Here is a 23,561-nt window from a genome sequence, read left to right as displayed (position 1 = left end):
TCCCATTCTGATATCTGTCCACATCACTCTATTTGAAATTGCCTGCCATTCAAGAAGATTAGTCTCGTATTTAGTGTTGAATACTATGGCTATTCCTTCTTTTCCTTGATTGTCATAGCCTGAATATAACATTTTGTATTTATTGCTCAGAAACAGCTCACCAGTTTTGGTCTTTTTTGTTTCAGTCACCCCCATTATGTCGATCTGGTACTTATCTAATTCCTCTGCTAGCTCCATTTTTTTGCCATTCAGGCTTCTTATGTTGATAGTACTGATCTTCAGTTCTGGTGATATTGAGTTCGGGTGTGTTTTAGGATTTGTTCTAGTAGCTGACTTTTCGCTGTTCGCCCTGGTTCCCTGGCGAAAAGAATGGGGGACTTGTTTAACCAGGTGACGCCCCAGCTGGCATGAAATTCTATCATGTTGTACCATCATTTAATATTGTGGTTTAAGCCAATAAAAATACAATTTGGTCAGCTAAATCCTAAATTTCCAGCCCATCCTGGTTTGTTCAGTATCCAGGTAGATACCTAACAGGGTGCACCACGAGAAGGTGAGGATTGGACATGAGGTCAGAAGCCCTGGTCGGTTCTCCACATTCCTTTAAAGGCTATGTGTTGGTCTCCCCTCAGTTATACAGCTTTGACCCTTAAGCATCCCTTTTTTTCTAGGTCTAAATCTTAAATACAGATTCTTGTTACATTTCACTGATTTTTCATGCACTGACAAAGCATAAATCTAGATTCAGGATAAACTGAAGTTTGGCCTAGCTCTAGCTCAAAGTTTCTCATTCAACCCCCACCGCCCCAAGTATTTTGAGTAAATCTTGCCTGAGAGAAATTCAGAAATTCTTCTGTAATTCTTGCATTTTTCTATTTTTGTTATTACAGATGGACACTATGAGCTTTATTCAATCATCTAGAATTCTACGTGATTCTTACCAAGCTTTCTGAATTATGCAGTGAAGCCACTGCAACACTTCTAAACTTCCATATTTGATCATTTCTGGTTTCAATTGTGGTTCATATCTGCATATCACCTACTCTAGCTGATTTTTTCTCCATTCAGATTTTTGTTAACATTTTCTACCTCAATGCCTATAGTGTTGATTCCATTCCTAAGAAAAAATATTAACACTGTTCTATCAGTGTGTCTTTCAAAGTAATTACACCAGATATTCAGAGTATCTCTATCTTCAGTTTATCACTGTCATCATCTGCAATTCCTTTTAATGTACAATTTCATCCATTTCTAAGCTTAATGAATAGCCTTCATCATATTTTTTCCACTTGTCTGATATTGATCTTCTATGTTCTCATTCTCACCAGTCTTCCTATTTTTAACTATAAGTGTAAGCAATAAATAACAGTTACAATTACAACTGCTGACTTACAGCTATGTGCACAATAAAAACAAGTGAACTTTATCTCCACTGTATATCATCATCATCAGAATTTTTGATCAGCTGCTGGAGGAAGGCCTTTCCAAGATGACTTCAAGATTGTCTGTCAATGGCTTTTCTTCTCTACATTACTGCTGAAAATCAGATGATTTCATCAGTTCACTGTGATTGTGGCCAGCATCGTGTTTGTTTTTGCTCCCATGGAATTTAATCCAGTGCTTCTTTTGTCCACTGTTGGTCTTGTCTTCAAGCAATATGCCCAGCTCAATGCCACTTCAGATATTTCACTCTTTCTATAATGTCAAAGACATTGGTTTTAAGTTTTCATCCAAGTATTTCTTTTGTAATTCAAGTCCTGTGTTACCATGCACACATCTTTGCATATTAAATTGTGTTGTTCATAGTTTTTGAGTTTCCTTTGCATTTAATGTCCATGTTTCACAGCCATATATCAATATAGAGAGAATGTGCTGGTTAAAAAATTTCCACCCAAGCATTGTTCATCGATATCCATTGTCCAATGTACATGAAATGATCTATTTGTTCAATTTCACTGTCATTGATTTTTATTATTTCTGGATGTACATAGTATTGACAATAACTTGGATCATCTGTAGGTTTACCTTTAAGCCAGCTGTTTCACTATCATTTTCAAGTTCACAAATATGAGTCAGTAATTCATTTAGACTTGAAGTAAAGATAACTACATCATCTGCAAAGCACAAATGGCTTAAATATCTTCCATTTATCTTCAAGACCTTTTTCTTCCCAAACATCATCACTTTCTTCTAGGCATGTTGTGAATAGTTTTGGAGATACTGTGTCGCCCTGCCCTAAACAAGTACAACCATGGCAATACCTCTCTGTATTACCATGGTTGTACATGTTTAGGTTAACATAAATTGTTGCTGTTACGTTGATTTGATGGTGATGATTTGATGGGCTTGACATATGATTTCTTTACTTGCTGTAGTGCATTAAGTACTGCACAAGTTTTTCGTGAATCAAATGCTTTCTCATAATCAATAAAATTAAGACATAATGGTAGTTGGTATTCATTACATTGTTCAATAATCTGGTCTACAAATTGAATATGATCAATAAAGCCACTTCAAAAGCTTTTCTTTTGGTTGTGCAAAGTTGCAAAGAGTTGCACAAAGCCTATGAGCCAAGACTTTTGTAAACACATTGTAAACCACTGACAGTAGACCGATGGGTTGATGGTTCTAAAATCTCTTATTTCACCTTTGTGTATCAAAATAAGAGTAAAAAGTTTCACCAGGTTTGTAGATCAATCACTTCCCAACCTGCTTTCAGAAGTTTAGCTATGACTCCATCTTTACCTGCAGCTTTTCGATTTTGTATGCCTTGGATGAGTCACATAACTTCTGGAAGAATTTGTGGCACTTTAGTTATTTCATATCTTTTTTCTGCTATAGCATATACTCTACTTGGAAAGAAACCAACGGACACCCTCACGGGCAAGGTGCATCATGCTATGTAACCAGTCATGCGTTTGTAGCCAGTATAAATTTGAGGAATATTATGCTCCCAAGTCAGTGCAACTGTGTCCAGGTGAAATGGCTGAGAGAAGAGAACTGTCTGTTACTTGTCATGATAATGCCAATATTGTCAGATCTTATATGTTGGTCTTCTAGGACACTTCAGACTTCACCAATCTATCTAGATTTAGTCATTCTCTGGGTCGTTTTCCTGCAAATTCATCAAGGCATCAAACACCTGTTTTGCAAACCTTAACTCTCTCATTCTGTTTAAATGCCATGTCTTAATTTAGCTTTGTTCACTTAAAAAAAAACTCCCATCCACAAAAAAGACTAAATCTATAGTATGTCAGAAGATGGGCTAGGGATTTATTTTTTTATTTTTTGCATTTTTTTATTAATTTGATATTTTTTGTATTCTTTATTTATTTTTATGTAGTTTGGAAACTCTGTTCTAGAGGCCAAATATGGAACTCTCAAGCTGCTTCAAGACTCCAATAAGCAAGTTGTTGGTCTTATACTGAGAGACAGGGAAAAATAAATAAATAAGCTAACGCCTTTTATTCCCTTATAGGAAGTAGGTGAGACCATTTTAGTCCTAACTTTTGGTGACTAAGAGAGAAATTCAAACTCCACAGGTACCAAACCAGAGATAGCTGGCCCAAGGCTATTGCTAACAAGTATTGCTATCTCGTAGTCCTTAATTCTAACACTATGTTTAGTTCTGAAAATAGAGTAGGTTCTATGGCTGATTTTCTTGAGTTTCCAGGAGTCAATGTCTAGCTCAGGTACCTGTGCTAGAGACTGACTCACTTGGGAATCGGTACGGGGAAAAAAAAAAAAAAAAAGACTTAGTAAAAGTTCCTCTGGTAGGCAACTAGAATTGCACTTGTGACGCTCTTTTTTTGGCTGGTGTATGCCACTTCCACTGAGCTACACAGGAAAATGGGAAATGTAATTCATCTAAAGATAATTATAATAATCCATGACAAGATTCAAACCAGTAGCCTATGAAAGAGCAAAATAGTGTCATGTCCCTTTATAATATTTTCATTTTTCAGATGATTCTGTCATTCATGCCCCTTTGATTAACTTTTATTTCTAACCTAACTCTTAAATCCATAAGTTAAAACTGATTTTAAAAATGTCTAGTATATTGCTAATTTAATATTCTCTAATTTCTCTCTTACTCCATACAGTTATTCATTTGGCTCACCCAGTATACCAGTTTTATTTATTCTGTTGTCTATTTACGTATTTAATTTGCAACACTGCAAAAACTGTGCACAAATATCTGAAATATTTTACTTGTTCCTGCCTATTTACATAATTATGGTCTCTTTTCAGTGCCGATTTTCATCAGGATTACAGCAGTTAACTTGCACTGGATTTGACATACACATTACCTGCATAAAGTAAAGAGCTACATTTGATATATTCAATTTCAGTATCAGATTTAATGCCACTTCAAGACAGTTCTTACACTAAGCAAGAACTGTATATCAGTGGTTCAACAGCGGAATATGCACCTGCTATGTGGAGTGGCAAGGATTCAACTTCTGGCTGATGAGGTTACCTTTTTGGTAGCACAGAACAGAAGCAGGGCTGCACATGTCCTACATATAAATCTTTTATTTTAGAAATATTAGTAATTTTAATAATTATTTTTGGTTATATCTTACTTACTTTAGACTGAAAAGTTGAGTGTGTATGCATGCATGCATGTTTCAGAAATTTAACATGAAATATTTTTTAGAAAGTGTTTCTTTATGCTCTTTTGCATAAAGAATGCATACATGAGGGATTTTGTATGATGTAGTGTGTGTGTTCTATGTATTCACTGCCAAGAGTGAATGAGTTATGATACAAAAGTGATATTGGAGCAAGTGTGTCATAAATGTTTTTTGAGTGCAAGGAATGCATGTCACATGGAAAGTAGGAAAATGAAGTGATGAATATTAATGATGTAACAAAAGATAGCAAAAGTGTCCTGGAGAATGTGGAAGTATTGAATGCCAGTGCACAAAATATAAATGAGAGCATGAAAGAAGTGGCTGAAAGTAATGTGGATGATAAGGTGACTGTAAAGAGTGAAATAACATGTTTACATGCCATTCTTTACAAAAATGAGATCAACAGCAACGGGAGAAATGACTGTTGTGTGGTATAGCAGGAGGGAATATGAAAGAAGTGAATGGGGAAAGCATGAAAGTGTAAAAAACTGGAAAATAAGGAGAAGGTATAGTATGGAGATTCTCATGAAGAGGTATACTTCATGAGAAAGTGACAAAAGCATTTTTTTCAGGTGCAAGGATCAAGGATGTTAGTGAAGCTCTTAGTTTGCAGAAGGTAGAAGTGAAAGAGTTGATTGTTTTGGCAGAACAAATGATTTGAAAGGGGTGAAATATGCGGTGAGACAAGATATGAAAGAACTATTAAAAGAAGTGAAAATGGCGAGTAAGAAAGTAAAGATTGTGATTCTGTTGCCTTGGTATAATAAGACAAAGTTAAGAAGAACAGCCACAATTCCTCATGAGTCAATCGTGCAGGAGGAAAGGTGTGCAATTGATAAATGTATGGAGTGAATTTGATGGGCAAAAGAGCTAGATATTGGGAGAAAATGTTTAGTGAAAGTCTGGAGGTGCAAAACCACAGAAACTAGATATATGAGTGGCAATACAATCGAGAATGTATCTGGCACCCTTGGGATAAATGAGTGTGTGTACAGAAATGATTGTACAATGCTGAATGTGATTTAAATGTTTCGGATTCAAGTAGGTTGACAAGGGTAACTGTGGGTCCAAGAAGATGTATATGAATGCCAGAAGTATCAGAAATAAGGAACAGGAGTTTTTGATATTGGTCAGCTCAACTTGGTCAAAAATTATAGGCATCAGTGAGAGAGCTGGTTTACAGAAACCGATATAGTTCCAAATATGAATGTAAAGAGTATTGTATTTCTGTGAAAGATAAAGAGAATAGAACAGGAGGTGGGATACTGCTGATGATAGCTGATGAACCAACAAAATTAGAAATTAAAGAGGATTTTAGGATATGGAGGAGATAGTTCGTTTGAGCCTGTCTGAGATGAGACAGAAACCAAATGGACAAAATATATTTTTGGTTGCTGTTATAGACCGGGAGAGGGGGGGGGGGTGTCCACAGGAAATTGTAAATGCCATGTACCAGGCAGATTAGCAAATGAATGTAGGGAGAAAAATTATTATGGGAATATAGATCGAAGAGAGGAAAGGGGTGGCAAGATGGAAGTGGAATTTATACAGTTGCTAATGGATAGTTACCTAATTTATTTTGCATCAAAACACAAGTGGTACAGTAGTAAGTAAGTGGTACATTATTTACAACAAATTAGGATACATTACAAATGAGAACAGCATAAATTTGGTAGGTGAATTATACAAGGAATAATATAATGCTGAATGTGATTTAAATGTTTCGGATTCAAGTAGGTTGACAAGGGTAACTGTGGGTCCAAGAAGATGTTGTTTGAAGTAAAATATGAAGAAAAAAGAAACTATACATAAGTTATATACAATAAATGTGGACTGATGTTCCTCCAGTATCTTACGCAATCAACTGCTCTTTCTGTGCAGGATATAAGGTCCTCTTTTGTGCAGGGTGATTAAAGAAACAGGCAAGAAAGAAGGTGTTCCATGGACTGGGTTGTTCCACACTCACAATTATCTGGTCCAGTGAGGTAGCCCTATTTGATGAGATTTTGTTTACGACCTGTTGTTTGAAATCTGTTGGAGATTTTCCAAGTATTCCAGTCCAAGTGGGCACCACATGGAAGATGTTCGGGTGTTGGAATACCAGTATTACTCTCAGGGTATAGTGCAAGCTACGCTGAAGTATTGTCTCTGGATGGTTTTCAAGTGGTTCAACAGTTGCTAGGATGCTATGTCTTTGTCCTAGTCTTTGGGGCACTGTGGTCTGGCCGAATAGTGAGTGGCATTCATCATTCATTTGTCTACTTCTTTTGTCAGCTAAGAATACAGATCTTCGAATTGAAGGGGGGTGCACAATACCAGCCAAAGTATACAGGTCTCTTAGTGGTGTTGGTTTCAGGCATCCTGAAATTAAGTGGCAGCTTTCATTCAATGCTAGGTCAAGTTTTTCAGCGTGGCAAGATCTGGACCATACCGGGCATGCATATTCAGCCAAAGAACAGCAAAGGGCCAAGGCAGATCTCAGTGTGCTAAGGTCTGCACCCCATTTGGAGGAGGTAAGCTTTCTTAGTATATTGTTTCTTGTATTCACTTTTACCTTTGTTTTTTCGTGTGTTTTATATGAAAGAGTGAGATCAAGAGTCACACTGAGGTAGATTGGGTTCCAAGAATGTTCTATATTAGAGCCTTCCCAAGAAATCTGTAGCTTCATGTTGGCTTCCTTAATGTTTAGGTGGAAAAGGCCAGTCTGGGTTTTCAAGGGGTTTGGTTTTAATTGATTACTGCTATATGTGGTTAGACTATTTAAGGCAAGTGATTGAGTAGTTTCAACGGACTTGAAATTTTTTAATTGAGTAGCTATGGCAAGGTCATCAGCATAGATAAAATTTCTAGTTCCTGGAAAAGATGGGGAGATCACTGAAATAGGTGTTGAAAAGTAATGGTGATAACACACTTCCATGCGGAAGGCCATTTTTGGGGGATGCCAGCGACTCTTCCTACCCCCCTAGGTCCACAAAAAAGAATTTGATTTCCAAGAGCAATTGGATCAGGAAGACAAGGCGATAGTCTCTAGTTATTCTGTATATTTTATTTCTGAGTGTGAGATGGTTTATGGTATCATATGCTGCAGTTAGGTCTACAAAGACTGCTCCTGCGGCTAGTTTTTGCTCATAATGATTTCTATATATTGAGTGAGATCGAGAATTTGTAATGTGCAGGATTTGCCTGGTCTAAAATCAGCTTGTTCAGCAATAAAATGGGATTTGATTAGGGATTGTAGCCTATTCAAAATTAATCATTCTCAGAGTTTAAAGAAGTTGGTGAGTAGTGATATAGGTCTGTAATTTTTTGCTTCAGTTGGAATTTTCCCTGGTTTCAGAAAGGCCACCACTTTAGCATGCCTCCAGATAGCTGATATCCAGGACTTTTCAGTCCTGGATCCAAAATGTTTAATTTGTTCATTACAAATATCATCAAGGCCTGCAGATTTTCCAGGTTTTAATAGGTTTATGGCAGTATTGAGTTCAGTGATGGTGAAATCTCAGTTAATCATATTTTGTTCCTCACTTGGGGTTCAAGTATCTTATTTTTTGAGTGCTTTCTAGGGAATTTTCCATTCAGTAGCAGCTGGTGAGCAATCTGATTAGCTGTTACCTGTGGATGCTCACATGGTTTAGTGAAATCCTTGCTAATTCTGTTGATAAAGTTCCATGCCTTTCTGCTACTATGGGTCATATCAAGGGCTTCTGTTTCTTTTTCCATGAGGAACACCTTTCCTCTGCCAACTTGGAGCATAATTTTTCTCCTGCATGGATAGTCCCCTCTGAGAAAGAGTTGTATGTTTTAAGTAATTACTGGGCTTGTATGTCACTGGAAAGGCCTGGAATGTAGTTTGTGTGGCATCCTCAGGGAATGTGTTTGATGGAGATTTTCCTCAGTATTTTTATGGATTGGGGATACTCTCAAGGATTTGGAGGGACTGTGGTTCTATGGAGTGGTCAAGATCTTCCCTTTCGATGATAACGTGTTGTTTCAGATAACTTCGATGACAGTTATCTGAAACAACACGTTGCAGAGGGAGACCAGGGGATTTAATAGTGCTGGATCAGGTAATAGCATCAGAAGATATATCCATAACTAATGTAGACACTCCATCTCAAATTGGGGAAAGTGACCATAGAGTCTTGTTCTGGGAAGTTGATAAACATGAGGAACTCTTTGCCAAGAAAGGGTTTATGTTGAACTATAAAGCTAGTTATTATGATAGATTAGGAGGCATCGCATCTTGGAACAGTACCAATGACTTGAGAAGCTACAAGGAAAGAATATCAGTAGTGCATGGAAAGTAGTAAGAGATTGGTAGAAAGAAGCAGTATCAGACTGTATATACAAACTCAGGAAGATAAATCAAGTGGGGATTAAGTGGATGAGCAGAGCTATATAAAGCAAGACCTACAAAAAAGAGAAAACACTGTGAAGGGAATATGAAGAAAAATGATGAGCATACTCACGAGCAGTACAAAGTGCAAGCGAGAAGGGTGACTGGTATGTTAAGGAACGCCAAATCAGATTATGAGAGAAAATTAGCTAAGCAGGCCATAGTAAACCGAAAAAGAGTTTTTTCATTATGTAAAGTAAGAGGAAAAATGACTATAACAGGATAACTCTAATCAATGCTGATGGTAAGAATGTGACAGAAGCAAAAGAAATAGTTTAGTGATAATTTTGCAAACATGTATCATCCAGGTGGAGATTTTGCAGATGCTGATGTGACATATATACAGTCAAAATTGAGATAGATGAGCAGATTTTCAGCATACTGAAAAATATCAATGTGAATACATTGATATTTTTCAGTGGGACTGGATGGAATGTTAACCCATGTACTATGTGAATGTGCAAGAGAAATTGCATTGCCTCTGAAGAAGTTGTTCATTCTAAGTGTCTCAGCACTATCAAGGGTCTAAGAGAGTGGAAAGAGGTTGATAGTCCCATTACATAAAGGTTGCTCGAAGACAGAAGTAGCAAACTACAGACCAATTAACATATCAGGAGTGGCTGTGTAGGAATGCGATACCGCATAGTGGGCAGCACAGCTTTGTTGAGGGCAAGTCTTGTCTTAGTAATTTATTCACATTTTGTAATGAAGTGGCAGCAGGACAGGATGAAGGAAATGGCTACACCATGATACTGCTGGACTTTGCAAAGGCATTTGACAGAATACGACATAGTAAACTCTACAAAAGTTGGAGCAAATGGGAATGGATATGACATTAGTTGCATGGATAGGAAGGTGGCTGAAAGATGAACACTACAGAGTAGTAAATGGTAGAGGGGAATATAGAAGAATGAGGGTGACTAGTGGAGCACCTGGAATCTCTAATGTTTAGTCTGCTCAGGAACTGCATTCTACATTGTATTTAAGTTAACTGAAGAAGAATATCTATAGCTCACTTGTAAATGTTGGACTGAGTGGTTAATATATTTTCTAGATCAACATTTCTGGATTATTTAAAAAATCAATAATAAAAAATATATTAAAAAAAAATGATTACAGTTGCTAAGAATTCTACTTGCTAATTCCAAAGCATTTCTTCCCACTAACTGGAGAAATATTACATTCGAATTGACTGCTTCTCTTTTCGTAATTTTTCTGAGAGTATTAATTTAACTATGAGTATCTGGAAACCAATGCTTAAAGTAGATGCTTATAATTAAATATCATATATCAAAAACAAAAAAAGGAGGAAAAAATTCTAGAATGATGAATACTAACCACAATAGTGCCTTCTTTGCCATGATTGTTGTGAAACTTGATCATCTCCTTGAAAGGAAAATCGCAGATAATATCACTGTTGAGTACAAAAAATGGTTCGTCACCCTTGAGAATATTACAAGCAAGGGCTAATGGGCCTGCAGTACCAAGGGGTTCATTTTCTTGTGAAATAGTTATCTTGATACCTAGCTAAGAAAGAAAGTTAGTCGATAGGCTCATAATAAAATAAAAATAATAACAGAAAGGGAAGAAACAGAACATGGTGAAAGGTAAAACACACAAACCAAAATATATGAATAGCAGTGTTCATATATTATTTAAGTGCAAAAACTAATGAAGCCTAGTTAGCAAAGAAGTAATTGGAAAACATTTCCTAAACATGCAGCATTTGCTATATAGTGAAGTAAGCTGTACAGCACTTAATATTCATTAAGCAATGAAATTGATTAATACTCATGATTAATACAAAGAAAATTCATTAATACTCATTTGCAGAACTTAATATTCATTAAGTTCTGCAAATTAACTGAATATATTATTTCAATTACAATACTGCTAGCTTTCTCAAAAGTTACAAATGAACATACACAGATATATATATATATATATATATACATAATTAAATATGTACAACGAAATGGGAGAGCAATGGCTGGCATAAGCGGTGGTTATCATCCAAAGGAGCCCTGTAAAGGCAGAATTCAGGAATGGGGGAAAGGAACACGATGCTATATAGAGCAACATGGTTTAGTGAAAGATAGGTCTTGCCTTAGTAATTTGCTTCTTATAATTTATTTATTCTTAGGGCAAAAGCAGCTACAGGTCAATGTCCAGACCAGAAAGCCGATCCAGAGCCTCATCAGTCACTGCATGGATGTCCTGGAGTCACCACCATGAAATTGGTGCCTTGGCAGTCATTCACAATATGAGTGATCATCTGGGCCACAGGGGAACAGTCACAATAAGGGTGGTCTGATAGTCTCTATTTATGTAGTAGGTAGCCACATCTGCCCTGGTTAGTTCTGATCTTTTTGATAGATGACCAAATCTTTCTAGGATGGGCAAAACAAGGCTGCAGAGCACAGGGATCTTCAACCAGGAAACCATTTGCTGGAAGATTGTTGGGCCATTATTCTCTTCACATGTCAGGTGTTGATGGTAAGGCAGCTGAAGAGAGTTCATCCATGGAGCAGAAAGGGTTTTGTGATTTTAGGCAAATACTAGATGGATTTATGAGTCTGGCGCAGTGGCAGGAGCGGGTTGCTCATTACTTTATTAAATACTTTAATCGAGGTTTGTCTTCTCCGTATATTTGGTGGAGCAATGTTAGGACAGGCAGCCACGAGAAAGGAGTGCTTCTCGGTGTCCCACTAATTGTGCACATGTTAGAGTTTAGCTGGGTGTCTATAATGTTAGTATGTGCACTTCTTTCCAAGACAGGGGCACAGTATTCTGCTGCAGAGAATGTGAGGGCTAGTGCAGACAACCTTAAGACATCAGCACCACAACACCAAGTTGTTCCAGTAAGTTGTGAGATGATATCAATTCTTGTTTTAACTTTGTTGGAGAGGTTGGTGATATGCCTTTTATAGGTTAGGCTTCTGTCCAGGTTCACTCCAAGGTATTTTGGATGAGGCTCATGTTCTACCATTTCATCACAAAAAGAGAGGTCGAGGTGTCGATTTGCATCTGCATTGTTCAGGTGGAATGCTGTGGATAGTTTTTGTTGGGTTTGGCTTCAGGTACCACAGCTTAAAGTACATCTCCAGAATGTTCAAGTCTGTGTTCAAGGTTGCTTCCAGGTTGACAAAGAAGGCAGACTGGTGTAGGATAGCGAGATCATTGGCATATACATATTTGCTTGAGCTGGTATGTGGTAAGTCAGACATGTAGATGTTAGATAGTAAAGGGGAAAACGCAGAGCCCTGTGGAAGACCATTGTGAAATAATCTGGGCTTGCTCTTTTTTCCACCAATATGGACCCAGATCTTTTTGTTGGAGAGAATGGATTCAAAAAGCTGGAAAGTTGTTTTGCACCTTATGATATTGCTCAACTTTAGCAGGAGGCTCCTGATCCAGACTGTCATAAGCTAATGTTAGATTGATGAAAGTGACTCCGGATTTAAGTTTCTTCTGGCAGCCTACTTCAATCAAACTGCAGGCAAAGCCTCTATTCCTAGAGGCTACAGAAAACAATACATCCCATGCTGGAATAGGGATACTGAGGAACTTTTAGCCAAATAGAAGAAGTTGCTGTGACCAGCAACTTCTTCCTAGCCTGAAGCCAGCCTTGTTCAATCGGGAGTGCTCTTTCAATGAGTGGTGAAATTCTTTTAAGGAGAATTCATTCAAAGAGCTTAAAGGTAGAGCAAAGCAAGGAGATAGGTCATAGATTTTTGACCTTATTTGGATCTTTCCCTGGTTTGGGCAGAGCAATTAATTTGGCTTCCTTCCACAATGTTGGTAGCTTTCCAGTTGTTATAATATTTGACAAAAGGGCAGTCAGCCATGTTTGACCTCGGCCAAGATGTTTTAGAAACTCAGGGAGGATACCATCCACTCCTGCAGCTTTGCCATTCTTGGTAAGTTTTAAGGCTTCCTGCACCTCTTCAAAGGAAACTGGCTGTACAAGTTCAGGAAGCTTGGAGGCAATCTTCAGATTTTTTCTGATGGAAGATTGCACAGTTATTTTCCTGGTAGAGCTGGGACTTATCTTAGAGGTTTTCAGTAAATGATTACCCATTTGATCAGGCGTTACCTCTAGTGGTTTGTATGTTGTTGGTTCTGCCTCCCCTAATTTTCTCAGAAGTGACCAGCTTTTCGGGCTAGATTTGGTGAAGTCAAGTTCATGGATGGTTGAGATCCATCTTTCCTTTCTGTTTTTGTCAAGCATTGCTATGAGTTCCTTAGCAATAGTTGAGTCTTCATTTGTTGGATATTTGGCTAAAAGTTCCTCGGTATACCTATTCCAGCATGGGATGTACTGTTTTCTGTAGCCTCTATGAATAGAGGCTTTGGCTGCAGTTTTGATTAGTTTGACAAATCTGGGATAGTAATTAGGGGTGGGTGGTATTGCTGTAATGATTTGCTCAATTTTCTTTTCAAATATATTCCAGTTGGATCTCCGAAGGTTCCATCTAGCGATTGGTGTTCCACCGATATTGCGATTGATGTACCTGTCTCTATTGGTGTAGGACAATGCTGGCTGTTAGGTAATCTGTTGAGGATGGTTCTGGTTGTTGGCAGAGGGTGGTCTTCAAGAATCTTTAGAGACTATGCATAAATCAGGGATGTAAGTTCTGTTCCATCTGGCTGAGTGAAGAGTGCCTTTTTGCTTGGCATCATAGACCAAATACAGGTTATATGTATCCATCCAGTTAACTAGGTTATCCTGGTTGTTAAGAGAAATAGCATGGTGTGATGAAAGTTGAAGTCAGCAATATAGATAGAAAGGTGAGGTGGTGACCCATTCATTTGGTCAGGCCAGGATTGCGATAGTGATATTTTGAATTTTAATACCTATGGAGTATTCTGTCTCAGGCACACATTGGGTTATGTCCTTGAGCCCAGGCCGGATGTAGGTTGCCAGGCCATGCTTGGGATGGCAATTATAAGACACAAGAATTAGGCCTGGGATCTTTAATCTATTGAAAGCTGTGTCAGGCACATGAGTTTCCTGGAGAGCCAGGACATCAATCATTTTGTCTTTGTCTATTTTTTCGATGGCTTTGGCTTTGTATTTAGATAGTTCTATGTTTAAGGAACAAATTTTGAGAGCTTTTTTATAATAAAGTGGCAGTGGAGTTCGATACAGGAAATGGATACTCCTGGACTTTGCAAAGGCATCTGACAGGTCTACATAGAACTTCGCTGCATAAATTGAAGCAAAGGGGATAGATATGAATTTGACGATTTGGATTAGAGGGTGGCCTGATGGACAGATATCAAAGAGTGGGTTATGGAGGAGTTAAGTCCAAGAGAAGGCAAGTGATGAGTGGTGTACCACAGGGCTCAGTACTTGGTCCTCTGTTGTGTAATTTGTATATCAATGATATAGGAAATGATTTGAAAGAAAATATTCAGTTGTTTGCTAATTATGCTAAAGGAAGAGCAATAGCAAATGAAGGTAGTGTAGAGATCCTACAGGAAGACTTAAATAGACTAACAGTATGGGTAAAAGGTAAATGGCTGCAAGTTTAATGTAGCCAAGCATAAGGTGATGCACTTGGGGAAGCAGAGATCACAAGCTGTATACTATAATGATGGACCTGTACTGCAGGAAACTGATGAGGCTTGGGGGGTGATTCTGGACATGGAGTTGAAATTTAGAAGGCATATTGCAGTTTACCAAAACAAACATACCAGATTATGAGGTTGTCGAAGAATACCCTGCCATGCAGAGATCGAGGTTATTGATCCTCTAGGTAAGGCTTTAATAAGGTCGCATCTGGACTAATGCATGCAGATCTGGACACCCAGATGCCATGGGGATGAAAAAGTAGTGGAGAGGATCCAGAGGCAAGTGACAAAGATTGTGGCATGTCTATGGAATACTCCCTATGAGAATAGATTGATGGTCTGTGGGCTTCAAAAACTAGTTGATAAGCAAAAAAAGAGGAGACATAATAGAAGCATATAAGTTATTAAAGGCATTTTATTGGATTGATACTGAAGATTTTTCAGTACATGGCAGGAAGGGAGCAAACAAAGAGTCTTGTCTTGTGATAAGCTTACACGAGCCATTAAGGCTCTTAGCTATGGATTTCACAATCGCAGCTGTCTTGAGGATAAGGTGGTTGGCCCTATGCTTCCAGGTGTGTCCTATGTCTTTATATGAGTGTTCATGTGGCCGGTTTACCACTTCTGGAGGACAAAAAAAATCCATATATCCATATGAAACCAGATAACTCACCTTTAGTTAAAACAGACGAGATAAAAGTTCCTCACAACTTGCATGGGAATTGAACCCAGGTCTTTCCGACTAAAGGGTTTCGTCTATACTGACTGAGCAACAGAGGCTCCAAACAAAGGGTGGCTAGCAGAAATTGTGTAAGAACATAGTTAGCAAGGATGTTAGGAAATTTTTTGCTTAAAAGGGTGGCGAATGGATGGAATGAACTGGCAGAGGTATGACAGGTATTGTGTGAATAATTGATCTCCCACAATGAGTCTTCTGACTCCATAGAGATGCCTGTATATACTATGAAACAATCATAGCATATAATTAAAGAACTCAGGCCTAACATAGCATAACATAAAAAAATTCTTTTTTGTTGATATACTATGCTAAGCCAAAGATTTCTGAATAACATTTTTTTGTCTAATTTATAATAATTGAATATGACATTAGCAATGTATGATCTTGTAGCCACAGGTGATTCTATACAGATTTTGGGAATCAAGTCAATTGAACACCTTTAACTTAACAAAAGCACCTTCAGTAAATTTGTAGTCTCTTTTATATAGCAGATGTGCTATTCCTAGATAAAAGTTAAAAATGATGACCACATATTTAGGCACAGGCACTGGCTTACATTCATAATTAAATTTAATGGAATAAATACAGCACAGAACAATAATTAAACAAGAGGTTTAACTTTTCCAATATTCCATTTGTACAGAGACATCTTCAGAAATATAATATTAAAACTGTAATAACATAATAATCATCATCAAATTCTTGACGTGTACCCTCAAGGGGGTGTACAGGATATGATAGTACTACATGAAAAATTTTACATCGTTACTAACTTCCAATCTACAATTTTCCTCAAAATCATTCTGTTACTTGTCAAGACTCCAATATTATCATTATCAGACCTTATATTTCTATCGTCTAAGGCACTTTGTACTGTATCAATCCACCTATATCTTGGTCTTCCTCTGGGTCATTTTCCTGCCAACCTAGCAGAGAGCACCTGTAGCTAATCTTTCCTCGCCCATTCTGTTTAAGTGACCATACCACTTGAGATTAGCTCTGCTAACACATTCCTGGATGTTGACAATGTCAAGTTCTTTCCTAATATCTTCGTTTTTTATATGATATTGCCATTGATGCCATTTGTTCACGCCTCTAATCTTTCTCAAGACTCTCATATCTACGGTCTCTAGTATTTGGTCAAGTGTTTTACTCCTGACCCAGCTCTCAGATCCATAAGTTAAAACTGGTTTGAACACTGTCTTGTATACAGCTAATTTAGTGTTCCAACTAATTTCTTTCTTATTTCATATGAATTTATTCAATTAACTTCCATACCAGTTTTGTTAATTCTGTTGTTTATTTCTATATTTAATTTACCATCTGCACTAAAAATCGTGCCTAAGTAGCGGAAATGTTTTACTTGTTCCACAGGTTCCCCATTCACAACACAGTTGACATTTTCAACAATTCTACCTATGTTCATTGTCTTTGCCTTTTTAATGCTGACCTTCATACCATATCTATTACAACAGTTATTCAATTTAGTCAGGGAATCTTGCAAACTTGTAGCGGATTTATTTAGAAGTATAACATCATTTGCATAGAGCAAAGAGCTGACATTAACATCTCCAATTCTGATATCATGTTTAATACCACTTTCCTTCATAATGTGATCCATATAGATAATGAATAACAGAGGGGATAATGTACATCCTTGTCTCACACCAGATTTAACATTAAACCATCTTCCTGTACTTCCTTCAATTCTAACTGCTGACTTACAACTTAAATAAAAACTAAGTATTGCTTGATATAATGTCCCATTGACACCATATAACTGTAGTGTATTGAATAGCCTCTCTCTTGGCACCTTGTCACATGCCTTTTCCAGATCTACAAAACTTAAATACAGATCTTTGTTATATTTCCATGCTTTCTCAACTGTTTGTCGTAAAGTGAAGATTTGTTAATTCTGTTGTTTATTTCTATAAACAGCCTCTATTTGGCCTGAATCCAGCTTTTTCTTCACCAAGCTTTTCTTCCACAATTCTTCTCACCTGTTTCTCAAGTATACTTGCATAGATCTTGCCAGGAACACTCAGTAGGGAACTACCTCTGTAATTCTCACATTCAGTTTTATTTCCCCTTTTTATATATGGGTACTATTAGAGCTCTACTCCAATCATCAGGAATTCGTCCCTCTGTCCAGGCTTTCTGAACTATGCAGTGCAGCCACTGTAAGACTTTTATACCACCATATGTCAGCATTTCTGGTCGAATATTATCTACTACTGCTGCCTTTCCACATTTCAAACCTTTGATTGCTTTTTCTTCTTCAAGTATGGATATGTATTCCTGACTGTATGCCTGTTGAGTGTTTTTTACCATTGTGCTATCACTGCTTGTTTAATTTAGCAATTTTTTGAAGTAATTACTCCATACTTCAAGGATATCTTTTTTCTCCAGTTTTCATGTTACCTTTATCATCTCTAACTCCTTTTACAGCACTCTTTCCTCCATATATAAGCTTCTTCAACAACCTCTAGTATATCTTACCACCTTCTTGATATTTATTTTCTATGTTCTTGCCAAAGTCTTCCCATGACTTTTGTTTAGCTAGTTTAACACAGTGTTTCACTTTCTTTCATTTGTCTCTGTATTCTCTGAGAGCAAAAGCTGACTTATTTTCCAGGAACTTTTGATATGCTTTATTCTTTTCCTTCACTGCCTCTTTAACTTCCTGTGCTCACCAGGGAGTTCTGATTTTTTTATCTTTGCAGACAACCTCTCCACATGCCTCTCTGGCTGAATCAATCAGGGTTTTCTTCAAAGTTTGCCACTAAATCTCCAAGGTTTGATTCCTGTTCTCAAACTCTTTCATTTTTTCTTCAATAATCTTTGTGTATTTTAGTCTACAGTTCACATCTGATACTGCTCAATTTTTATTCGCTTTAAAACTTTACATGGTGTTCTTTTCAATATAAAATTCAATTTTATCCTGCTTAAGGCTAAATAGTGATCATTTCCAATTTCACATCCTTTGCACACTCTGGTGTCCTGCACCAGGGAGAAAACATCACTATCAACAATAACATAGTGAATGAGACTTTTCTTATTCCTTGCTTTTTCTCTCCATGTGAATTTGTGCACATTTTTATGTTGGAACATGGTGTTAGTAATAACCAGTCCATGTCCTGGGCAGAAATCCAATAGGTATTTGCCATTATTATTAGCTTTGCTCTTTTCTCCAAATTTTCCCAAAATATTTTTGCATGTCTGACAATCATTTCCTACTCTGCTATTTAGATTACCAACAAGGACCAACTTTTCCTTTTTCATTGTGGCAGTTGCTTTTCTAAAGCATCAAAAAATTCCTCCACTTCTACCTTAGTAGAACCTTCTGTGGGACCATAGGCACAAATAAGTCACATTGTTCAATTCTGTTCCCCATTCTGATATTAGTCCACATCACTCTACTTGAGACTGCCTGCCATTCAAGAAGTTTAGCTTCGTATTTTGTGTTGAATACTATGGCTACTCCTTTTATACCACAACAGCAATAAGTGGAAGAAATTGGACTATTTTAAGCCCAAAGTTCCTATGAGGGATGCCCTATGGGTGCTGTTGACTAGCCTTAGCTGTTGAATGGGAAGCCTAAGAATTAGCATATTTATTTAGATTAGGCTGTTTTTTAAATCTGCTACTGATTCTAAAAGTCTTTCCAGCTTGTACAATCAAGCATGGGCAGCTAGACCTGACTGACAATAGTAATAGTGGTAGATGAATTTCTTATGTTCACCAAAGCTGATGTTGGCAGATCTCCTAGTCTAACCACAATATAAGTTGCTAGAACAAGGAACCTTGTAAATACCTGGGAGAGAGAGAGAGAAGATGGGAGGAATGAATCCTTAGAAGAGCAGAGAAGGGAAGCTAGTTTCATATGAGATTTAAAAGCAGTACAGAGATTATATTTCATTAACATTCTGGCTATTTTTTCTGATGTGGCTCAGACAGAGAGAGAATAGCTCTTCTGATTCTTTTGACACAACATTTGGACAGGAAGGTCCAGTGAACAAAAGAGAGCTCAGCTGCATCCTGGGTAAAACAGGTTGGAGGATCTGCTGACAATGGTTTATAACACCATACTGTTGAGAGGAGGATGATGGGAAAGTTTATGTATATATCTACCTGTGTGGGTGAGTTTTCAGTAAGCTGAGAAAGTAAGGGTGTCATTAGAGTATCTAAAGCCATCACCCCCAGAATCCAGTGAACTGGATTCTGGGGTGTGGCTGCTGAGGTGGAGAAGGAAAAAGTAATGTGTTGGAGCCACATGGTCAAATAAAGTAGACACATCATCAATATATCTTAGCCAAATAAAGGTTTGCAAATGGCATTATCAGGAGCATGTTTCTCAAAATACTCCATATAGATACTGGCCAGAGGTGGGGAGAGGGAAAAAACCTATAAATGGACCTGCCATCTGTTTATATAATATGTCCTTTCAAGACAAGTAACCAATATGGATTGCAAAATTAAAGAGATCAACAATGTTGGAGGGTGGGGGTGTTTTCAGTAAATTTAAAGTATCAGAAAGGGGGATATTTGTAAATAAGGAGATGACATCCAGGCTTGCCATGATATCATTGTTTAAAACTAAATTTTGGATTAAAGATTTGAAATCAGCGGAATTTTTTTTATGTAAGATGAAGTATTGTCAGTAAATGCAATTAAGATTTAGCATGGTAATTCTGCATGGAACTGACACAGCATGCAAAGCTAAACAGTACAGTAAGTTGAAGCTATGTTCCTCCAGAGAACTAAATTGGCTGAACTTCCTAAAAAGGTGCAGGGACACTGGAGTTATACCCACCTATGTTAAGTTTAAAATAAAATTTCACTCACTGAAAGCTCTCTGTATCTACAGACCCGCTAGTATTACTATGAGAATAGATCACTGCTATTCATGCATACTTATCTGCTGTTTAGTGCAGCCATTAGTTCTCTCCAAATTCAGTTCTCTTCTGTTATTAATCCTGAACTTTGGAATATTCTCCCCAATATTTCAGATAAATGTGCCCACAAAAAATTTCAGAAAATAAAGGATAAACATAAAAAATATAATCCCAGATCTTCTTCTCAGCCACAGAATCAGCCTCTTAAGGTTGTCATTGACCTTGACTTTGTCGTTCAATGAAAGTCTTGCAGTGGGTAGGGTTCCTAAGGAGTGGAAAGAAGGCAAAATAGTACCACTCCACAAGAATAGTTCTAGGACAGAGGTGTTCAATTATAGACCAGTCTCTAACCAATCTCTCCAAGGTGTTGGAGAGATTGATCAGGAAGAGAATACAGGATTGGGTTAATAGATCTACTCTTTACAAATCCATGCTGACATCATAAAGAATTCTATGTCAAAAATATGCAAGTAAATTTAGCAATTATTATTATTATCTGAGACTGCCAAGAAGTCAAGGACTATAAATCACCCAAGCCAGCTGTCATACCTTCCCTTATAATTCATTCACAATAAATGCACTCACTACTCTTATGGAAGTTAAGTTTGTTAACAAACTTAACTTCCACGGATGCCTCCAGTGTTCTCTTCCCACCTTCCATATAACAAAAAATTTCATCAGTTGATATTCCATAATACCCATTCAAAAGTTTATAGACCTCTATCACATCACCCCTCTTTCTCCTGTTAACCAGTCTGTAATCCACACTCACAATCTGTCCTCATAATCTAAATCCCATAATCTGGATATAATCTTTCCACCCTTTCCACAGCTTCTTTATCCCTTTGGAATCCAGGGAAACCAAATCTGCATACAATAATTCAGGTGTGGTCTTATCAAAGCCTTATAAACAGGCAAAATGACTTCTTTATCCTTACATGTCAAGGTTCGCTTCAACATCGCAATTATCCTCTGAGTTGTATTTACATTTTTTTGCTAATATGACCTTTGAACTTCAAATTTCTATCCACCAATATGCCAAGATCCCTTGCCTCCTCAGTTTCCTGTAGCATAACCCTGCCAATATAATATGCTGCTGGAAATCTAATCAGACCAAACTGCATAACTTTACACTTACTAACATTAAACTAACGATCTTTTTCATTTGCCTGTTCAAATTACTTTGCAAGTGCTGAATATCAGTAGCATCCCTGATTGCCCTGCAAACAATTGTACATCTGATGTTAGACCCTGCTTGATGCCATTCATGTATAGATTGAACAATAATGGCCCAAGGACTGAACCCTGAGGTACTACACCACTGGTCACCTTAAATCTTGCAGATTCAAACCCACCATATACCACTTTTTTAATATCTTTCAACCATCCACTGATCCAAGTCAAGAGTTATATTCCAATCCCATATTGTCCAGCTTATACAACAGCCTTTGGTGTGATATCTTACTAAATGCCTTAGAAAAATTCAACATTATCACAGTGTATCCAATTCCTTTATCCAACTTGGCCGTAACATGGTTATAAAATATGAGCAAATTGCTACAACATTACTTCCTTTAGTAAACGCATGCTGCTCCTTGCAGAGCATAACTTGTTTGTATACCAATTTCTGTATGTGAGTTTTTACTAACTTCACAAGTTATACAAACATGTGAAAGACCTAGCAAAATTCAACTGAACATTCCTTTAGCATATGGGCCGATATTCCATCTGTTCAAGCAGACAAATTTCTATCCAGGTTATGCAATCGCTCTTCAACCTCATTTTCATGAACTTCTAACTCTTCATCCAATTTAGCAGTAGCACTGTGCACCATGTTACACACATCTGGGTGATATAACTTAACAAAGTGAGCACTCATTAACTGAATAATCTCATTAGCTTCTTTCTGACACTTAAGTACCATCTGCATTCAATAAAGTTATTATTTCACATCCATTATTTCTTTTACTTGTGGGATAATGATAAAATTCTTTTGGATTGCCTTCAGCTTGCATGGCCAATTTCTTTTCATACTCCAATATAGCTTTCCACACAATATTCAATGCTTTTCTGGCCTGAACTTTATATATTTCATAACTCCTGTCACTCTCATTCTCATGATATTCTTTTCACATCATCTTCTTCTTGTGGATCTCTTGCTTAATAAGGTTGAAAATCTATTTCACTCCCAACCTATTTATTCTTCAAACATCAGGGATACATTCAGATACCACCTCATTTAAACACTGTTTCAAAGATTCCCATGTATTGCTGACATTTTCCCCATTCAGTAACTGATACCATGGAACCAAAGATAGTATTATCCGAAGTTGATCATAATTTCCAGCTTTGTAGTTAAGCATGTAAACTTTTCTAATTGGAGCATCAATAAAATTAACAATCTCCCAAGAAAGCACAGCATGATCACTGTCACCAATTGATGGTAAAATAGCCATATTCTTGATAGAGACCCCTTCTGATGCTATGAGCAAATCCACTCTTTGACCTCGAGTTTCTTCTTTCACATGCTTCTTAAGAAAGTTGTCTCACAACAATTCAATAAATTCCTTTTCTTTCTTATCATGAGATTTCTCTTCTACCCAATCAACGTTTGAATAATTAAAGTCACCCATAATGATCACTCATTTAGTACCCACAAGGCTAAATTGGCGATGCATTTCTTTATCTCCTGCAAGTGAGCCACCAGGCCTGTAGCAACACCCCACCATATATTTCATTTTGTTAGCCTCCACTTCACACTAGATAGACTCAAACTCACCGCTACATGGGACATTGTTATCATCATTGTTTTGCATTTTTACCCTAACTAGACTTCTGATATGATTAGTAGTACTCCTCCTTTTCTCCTATCTCTTCCGTCATTCCGAAAAATAGTATACCCATTACACTTGATCCCAGTTTCCATATTTGATTCTGATAGCCAGGCTTCACTAATGCCAACAACCTTAGGCCATATCATATTCAATAAAGTAACGAACTCAACCCCTTTGTTTCTGATGCTCTTGGCATTTGTGTATAGACATAATAAATTAACACCCAGCCTATTCTTATAATTGATATGCTCATAATTGATAATTATATATGCAATCTATTTGGTCTTATTCTAGAACTTTCTCTTTTTCCTCCCCAGACATATTCAAAAGGTCCAAACCCAAAGCATATTTTTCCATCCCTTCGCTACATACATAACCATGTTCGAAGAGATTTGTATCTTTATCATATTTGCATACCCTATCTGAACTTTCACAACCATTCCTCCCTTGTTTTACTATCCTTTCCTCTCCCATTCTATTGTA

The 23,561-nt window shown here is 37.3% G+C and overlaps 1 protein-coding gene across 3 annotated transcripts in view; it reads right to left on the bottom strand.

Moving 5' to 3' along the window:
- Positions 1–23,561, bottom strand: part of Gmppb (GDP-mannose pyrophosphorylase B) — a 169,427-nt gene that overhangs the window by 84,127 nt on the left and 61,739 nt on the right. For all 3 annotated transcript variants that reach the window (XM_090392277.1, XM_090392275.1, XM_090392276.1), the window contains one exon: positions 10,372–10,560. In XM_090392277.1, coding sequence (XP_090248403.1) covers positions 10,372–10,560 — 189 coding nt within the window. The remainder of the gene's footprint in view (positions 1–10,371; positions 10,561–23,561) is intronic.

Source organism: Typopeltis vanoorti, chromosome 5, assembly GCF_054136105.1.
Source record: "Typopeltis vanoorti isolate ZY-2024b chromosome 5, IOZ_Tvanoo_1.0, whole genome shotgun sequence".
NCBI lineage: Eukaryota > Metazoa > Arthropoda > Arachnida > Uropygi > Thelyphonidae > Typopeltis > Typopeltis vanoorti.
This window is presented reverse-complemented; position numbering and strand designations above follow the sequence as displayed.